Source organism: Ctenopharyngodon idella, chromosome 9 (genome assembly GCF_019924925.1).
Source record: "Ctenopharyngodon idella isolate HZGC_01 chromosome 9, HZGC01, whole genome shotgun sequence".
Taxonomy (NCBI): Eukaryota; Metazoa; Chordata; class Actinopteri; order Cypriniformes; family Xenocyprididae; genus Ctenopharyngodon; species Ctenopharyngodon idella.
The window spans coordinates 33,376,143-33,383,633 of NC_067228.1; the positions used below are offsets into that span (position 1 = coordinate 33,376,143).

A 7,491-nucleotide genomic window follows, 5' to 3' on the forward strand; every position below is an offset into this window, starting at 1 on the left:
GTGTGTTTAACATTCATAGACTATTTTTTGTAAACAATATTTACGAGAATTAATTAATCTTTTAGAATGAGAACAGACATATAAAATTGCGTGTTTTTGTTTGTGTATTAATCTACTCCTAATGCTCTGTGCTAGAGGCTGTGTAAAAGGGTTTAACATTGTAAATTAGCAAGAACATTCTATCTTCTAGAGAACATTCTAACATTCTATCTGCTCTGGAAGAGGTAAACCAAATCAGACCAATACCTTTATTGTTGTTTCGGGTAAATTTAACGCAGCGGCCAATTCACATCTCCTGGGTCTCGAGACGTAGTTTTCCCTGTAAAATTCTTTCTCCAATCTTCCAATTTGTTCCCGGGTAAACGCAGTCCGATACCTCCTCACTTGGTCCGAGCTCGAGCTGCTGGAGTTTCCCATGGAATTACCGTTGAGATTCGACAGAGACGATGAACTTGTATTGGAGGTTCCTGAATTACTGTCCGAAAAACCTAAATCGGACAACGAAAGAAATAAAAGACAAACGTATACATTTATTTTTTGTCACGCTATTTTTTACATTATAAAATAAAATATACAAGAGCATATATGATCTGTGATGCGTTTATAAAATATAGCAATTCAATTCTTGTTGGGATTACATTTAACTTTATTTGTCACAGAATCTAAATGCAGTGCGCAATTATTTTAAACCAAAAATGAAAGCCGGAGTATCAAAAATGAATTAAAAACGTATAAAACAATTCAAATACATAATTTTAACACAGCAAAATTTATACAGTTCTCATAGATAATTTAATTCGTTAAAAGCAACGGTAACAGACGTGCCAGCACTCAGACAGACTTTAGAAAAAAAAATACTACTATGAAATAAAATATAAAAATCACATATAAAGCAAATTCCAATTACAGCTATATCTTCACAACTTTGTAATATCCACTCAAATTAGCATTTGAACACATTTATAAAGCACAAAACCAAAGTTTCCATGTAGATTGTTTACCTTTGCTATTGTTTTCCTTCTGTTGGCTGATGCTGCCCGGTGAGCGATGAGACGGGCAGCCCACTTCCACATCGCTGTTCATATCGGAGTCAGGAGAAACTTCAGGATACAGGTTTATTTTCTTCCTGCTTTCAGAGGACGATACTTCTGTGGACGAGGTATTGTCGCTGTGGTGGTTTCCAAATAAGCTGTCTATCTCGAACTTGCCTTTGCTGGGAATATCCCCGAGCCCGCCATGCAGCGAGGCGGAAGTTATTCTCGGGCTGAGGCGACCTGAGTGCTGGGAATTTTCCAGGGCCTCAAGCACCGCGTTCCCGGCCGAGTCAGAGAGGTTGGAGAGCCTCTTTCCTGCCACTGGACTGTGTAGTCCCCTTTCCATCAGAATCATTTCTTTTCTTATCCTCTCCATCATGAAGTCGTGCAGGGGAAAAAAAAATCCAAAGTCCCAGGGCTGGTGCTCCGATGACTGGTGGCGGATCTAATCCGCATTCAGCTCAGCTGCCGCCTCTAAATAATATAACACCTTTATGAGCTGGAAGCAAAAAACAGAGGAATGCCAGTGCGGGCAACGAATGACTGCTCAAAATGACCCGCGCATCCTCTCTGGTCCAGAAAGTCATTCATCAAAAAGTGGTTTGCGCCTTCGTCGTTAAAGGTGCGCGTGACGCGGCTCGAATGATCATTTATTGTAACAGGTTTATAAGCAAATAAATAGGAGAGAGACTGTCATCGGTTGATAGAGTCGGCCCTTGATCGGCCAGACGCGTATATCCAGGTGGAGAGAGAGAGGAGAAGTGAGGAGAGCAGCTTCTGATCGGAGTCTGTTTTAGATGGCTCCTGGGGTTGGCCTCTGGGGTGAAATTGACAGTCTGATTAATAAAATGAGCGCGGCAACATTTCCCTCTTCATTTAGGAATATCATTATGCTTTGATTCTCTATTGTTCCTTCCTTCTGTTCTGGCTCTCCCACTCCCTCTCTCTCCGAGCTCTGTTTCTTTTTTCTTTCTCTGTCGATTATTTCACACAGACGTTTTCGAATGAGAGGCATTAGTTAAAGATTTTTGCATCCAATTAGAAGATCCCGTTGCGAATATGTTGGTTGTTCGTTACAAAATAACGATATAGACACATTACATTTTGTGGCATTATTAAAACGATGCGGTTTTCTTATAGCCTATTTGTTGGAGATACAGATGACCCAGACTCATATATATTATTACATACTATTTTTAATCATTTTTGGTAGAATTGTTCATTATTTTCTTATTGGTAGACGTTTTCGGAACGTTCTTGTTTTATGTATCTTAGCTACCGAAGATCACCAGATATAGCCTACAATATTTTCGATTATCCTCATTTACCACAAAGCCTGTAAAACTAAGAAATTGACGGTCAGTGACAGTTTCGTTTATTAAACCCATGTTTAAAATTTATGGTATAAAAGACTGAACCAAAGGTATGTTTTAAGAAGGGGGAAAACATTTAATTCTTTTGTATAGCCTATATTGTGAAATGGACTCATGTAATCCTTACTGTTTATTGCTGAATAATTATAATATGCATATCTTAAAACTGTATATGGATTATAATTATGAACAATGCCAATCTAAATCGTTGGTCATCATGCCTATACACAAAATAAATCTAATATGCAAAAGGGTATTTCACTTTATTTCGTTTCTAACAATATTTCAGCATATCTCTCAAAATATCTCTCTGTAAAAAAAGATAAGCATTAATACGTTTTAATATGTGGTCCTGGAACTACAGCCTGTGCTCTCAAATGAAGTGTTAACGTGGGGCGTGAGCGGCTCTTTAAGGCGAGGTTAAGTTATCCACTTCGAGAAGAGAGCGAGCGTGACAGAGGCGCGCACTGAACTGTTTTCGCGTCCTTTGGCGCCCTCGCCAGTTTTCCAGCAGATAATACAACAGCTTGAATTCAGTGAGCGTTCAACCCACCTTCCCATTTAGATCAACCACAGTTCTTACACAACAACCAATTTGTTCATTAATTGTAGCCTATTAATACTTTATCAATTGTGACATCGGTAGAATTTAATGACATGTTCCAAGATCATTGTTAAAACAATATTTGTTGTGAAAAATAATGCCTTTAACACCACAGGATAAGATCACTGATAGGCCTACGTGTATCCTTCTAAATCTCCGCTAGACGCAAATCGTTATAGCGCGTAAAAACGTCTGTCAATCAGAGCGTAGGTCTAGGATCATTTTCTTCCCTATTTTGTTCAGAGTTAATGCTGAAATTAGCAAAAGGGACACAAAATAAACTATAGCTAATGTCTTGGAGGGTACAACGGGGCTAAAGGCACACCTTAAGAAAAAAAAAGTGCTTTTCACTACTCTCAAAGTGTATGGCTGCAGGAAAAGTATAAATGTTTGTATTGAACATTTATGAAGCAGCAGATTTTGTGTGAAAATAAATCATAAAAGTGGTTAATTTTGTTTAAAAATCTTATAAATGTATGAGGTGATACAAATAGACTACTTTAGCTAAAATAATGTTTTTAATGTCTAAGTTAATACTTGTTCAAAAGAATAACTTTAGCAAAGTTGGTACTATTTTCTTGTTCAATAAATATACTGTCATTAAAATATGTTAATATAAAAATATATTTTAAAAATACAGAAACAAAATTATTTTAAAAGGTAAAAGATTCTGAAAGAATTGAAGGAGATCCCATAATATTTAATATAGATTTACAGTAGTAACAATAATTGATATTTTATTATGTTATGATTAATATAATATTTTTAAGTATGATTGTTTCATTATAAATATGTGTATTATCTCTAAGGTGGACACCCAACTTAATATATGATATTACCATCTGAATCTGACCATGTCATGTCAACAAATGGAAGAGTCAGCTTACTATTTATTATCATGTTAATTATTGTGCCTTTTGTCCCAATACCATACTTTTACATACTCTTCCGTTATTGAAAAACTGTTTATTTGAATTACCTTGAGCAAAACTGAAAATCATTAAGAAGACCTTTGTCTGAAAATACAAACATTAATTTAATCGATTCTCATTTGCTACTTAAATCAACAGCATTTTAAAAAACATCAACTATTAGATCAAACTACCCCAGAATCAGCTTTGCGCTGCTGCCCGCGATCGCGTCAAGGATCAGACAAATTTGCAAGTCCATCTTGAAAAGCGAATGTTTAGGAAAGTGCTGCTGCAAGTTTTTATGCCATCTAGTGGTTTAGAGGAAAATAAAATCAAAGGCGCCTTTTGCCCCGCGGCGCATAAATCATATGCCTACTCAATCTACAAAACGTGTCACAAAATCGCCTAGTATCTTGCTTGCTATATGTAATTTGTTAATTGCTATTTAAAAGCTATTATATTCGCGAATAAAAAATATTGGTCTTTATTAAAACTATACCCAGTCTTCGAATTTACAGGACAGTTAATAAGTTAAAACGTTATATATGCCTATAGGCTACCTAACAAATTGCAAGTAAATATAGCCAGAAATGTGACCGTCTCTTTAATATTAACGGTGCTGACTATTCCCGCCATGTCTTTGAGGACTAGCTTGAAGAGAGAGTTCGTAACAAAAATTAAATTAGTTCTGTCAACATTAACACGTGTTCCATACCTGTATGCATTTCTTTCGTCTGTGGAATACGAAAGAACATATGAAAAATATTTCACCTGTTTTTGTTTATAAATCGAATGTTCGTGGGATTCAAAACTGGACCCTACTGACTTTTCAAATTATATTTTGTGTTGCACAAAAAGTGCATCACTGAAGAAACTCGCATACTGTTTCTCGAAACCTGTCGCACCTCTCTCGTTTGAGACACGTTTAGTTCCTCAATATAGGACTGTCATTAATGACGTCACGTGCAGGTGCAGGCTAATTAATCGACTCGAGATTTTACAGTATTTAACATTATTAGCCTATAGTTCATTTACTTAACAGAAAGCCGTTAATTTTTTAATCACGTAACATGCAGCAGGCTATTTGGCATAGCCTACACTTTATAGGCTTGCGTTTCATTCAGTCAGCAGCTTTCTCCAAAACCTAATTTTCCTGACATGCTGCTAACGATCTGAGGATTACTTCACTGTTTTTGTTCCCTGCCGCTTTGCTTTATTTGATGTTTGATTCATCGCGGGTTCCCTCGTACGTTATAGGCTACTCCGAGGTTCCTTTATGCATTTATACCCATGCGCAGTCCTCAAAAACTGCGCTGATTGTTGACATTTTGAAATATATAGATTAAAATGTGTGTAAATTCAAATGGAATGAAAGATATAGAATGTACCGAACGTTAGCTTGCTTATTGTACCCAAGAGAATATGATCTATTTAAGTTTACATGTCATTTTAACAAGAAATATGCTTCTAACAGCTGGAGAGCTGTAGTTCCAACCACTATGTTCCAATTGGTTTCAACTACACCGATCAGGCATAACATTATGACAACTGACAAGTGAAGTGAATAACACTGATTGTGTCTCCATCAAGACACCTGTTAGTGGGTGGGATATATTAGGCAGCAACTGAACATTTTGTCTTCAAAGTTGATGTGTTAGAAGCAGGAAAAATGGGCAAGCGTAAGGATTTGAGCAAGTTTGAAAAGGGCCAAGTTGTGATATCTATCAAAAGTGGTCCAAGGAAGGAACAGTGGTGAACCGGAGACAGGGTCATGGGCGGCCAAGGCTCATTGATGCACGTGGGGAACGAAGGCTGGCCCGTTTGGTCCGATCCAACAGACGAGCTACTGTAGCTCAAATTGCTCAAGAAGTTACTGCTGGTTCTGATAAAGGTGTCAGAATACACAGTGCATCACAGTTTGTTGCGTATGGGGCTGCATAGCCGCAGACCAGTCAGGGTGCCCATGCTGACCCCTGTCCACCGCCGAAAGCACCAACAGTGGACACGTGAGCATCAGAACTGGACCACGGAGCAATGGAAGAAGGTGGCCTGGTCTGATGAATCACATTTTCTTTCACCTCACGTGGATGGCCGGGTGCGTGTGCGTCGCTTACCTGGGGAACACATGGCACCAGGATGCACTATGGGAAGAAGGAAAGCCGGCAGAGGCAGTGTGATGCTTTGGGCAATGTTCTGCTGGGAAACCTTGGGTCCTGCCATCCATCTGGATGTTACTTTGACACGTACCACCTACCTAAGCATTGTTGCAGACCATGTACACCCTTTCATGGAAACTGTATTCCCTGGTGGTTGTGGCCTCTTTCAGCAGGATATGGTTCAGGAATGGTTTGACGAGCACAACAACAAGTTTGAGGTGTTGACTTGGCCTCTAAATTCCCCAGATCTCAATCCAATCCAGCATCTGTGGGATGTGCAGAACAAACAAGTCTGATCCATGGAGGCCCCACCTCGCAACTTACAGGACTTAAAGGATCTGCTGCTAACATCTTGGTGCCAGATACCACAGCAGCAAAAGGGAGACCAACACAATATTAGGAAGGTGGTTATAATGTTATGCCTGATTGGTGTATAGTGGTAATGATGGAACTTGTGACCATAGTTAGTTAACAATGCTTTTGAGAAAAACACCCCAGGTTTGTAATGACATGAGGGTGAGTACATGCATTCTAGACAACTGTGTGCTTCAGTTTAGTTGCAACAATTTGAGAAATTGAGTTATTTTCTTTTCGAAGTAAATTCTAGTCCATTTTAATTTTAATTTTATAGTGCTTCTCACAATAGGCATTGTTTCAAATCAGATTTATATTAAAATATTGCAGTAGCCTACTAATGTCTTAAAAAGTACTAGTTTAGCTGTTCATTTACTTTAAACTTTTGGCCCTCTAGCGGGTAAAAAACAAAACTGCATGCATTTTGCGCAAGAACATTATTTTGGTTGTGCTTCGGCTCTGAGTAACTGTGTGGAATCTGTGGATGAATATGGTTATCCTACTGCTCATTAAACATTCACTACTAGGCTTAAGCAATATAACTAGTTTAGACAACCCAATCTCACGGCAATGTAGCGCTGTGCTGAAATTTATTTTCAAGGAAGTACCGTGTCTATTGATGCTAGTCAGCTTGAGATCCTTTCCATCTAAACCAACGCTATCTCATGACCAATTTGTACATATATTACGAGGTGGCTAATTTGTACGAATGACCTACCCCTAACCCCTGCCCTAAACCTACCCATCACTGGGGTTTTGACAAATTGTTTGAATTCGTATGAGTGAGGTCGTACAAATTTGTACGAATTAGCCACCTCATAAAGTACGTACGAATTGTTTGTGAGATAGCGTTGGTTTAGATGGATAGATCTCAAGCTTACTAGCATTAATAGACACGGTACTTCCTTGAAAATAAATTTCAGCACAGCACTACAACAACTATAATTAAATGACCCTTCACAATAGATGATGCTTTACAATGAATTCTGTTAGAGAGATACATATAGCAATTTATCTGTTCAATAAAATACCTTACCGTGTCGCTTTTACAACATTTCA

The 7,491-nt window shown here is 38.2% G+C and overlaps 1 protein-coding gene across 1 annotated transcript in view; it reads right to left on the bottom strand.

The window, feature by feature from the left end:
• The window catches only part of evx2 (even-skipped homeobox 2), a 4,318-nt gene extending 2,422 nt beyond the window's left edge, over positions 1–1,896 (bottom strand). Inside the window, exons 1-2 of the mRNA XM_051905882.1 lie at positions 1,002–1,896; positions 247–488 (exon numbers count right to left, since the gene is read on the bottom strand). Of these exons, the coding sequence (XP_051761842.1) occupies positions 247–488; positions 1,002–1,413 (654 nt within the window). The 5' untranslated portion in view covers positions 1,414–1,896. The remainder of the gene's footprint in view (positions 1–246; positions 489–1,001) is intronic.
• Positions 1,897–7,491: the final 5,595 nt, after the last annotated feature.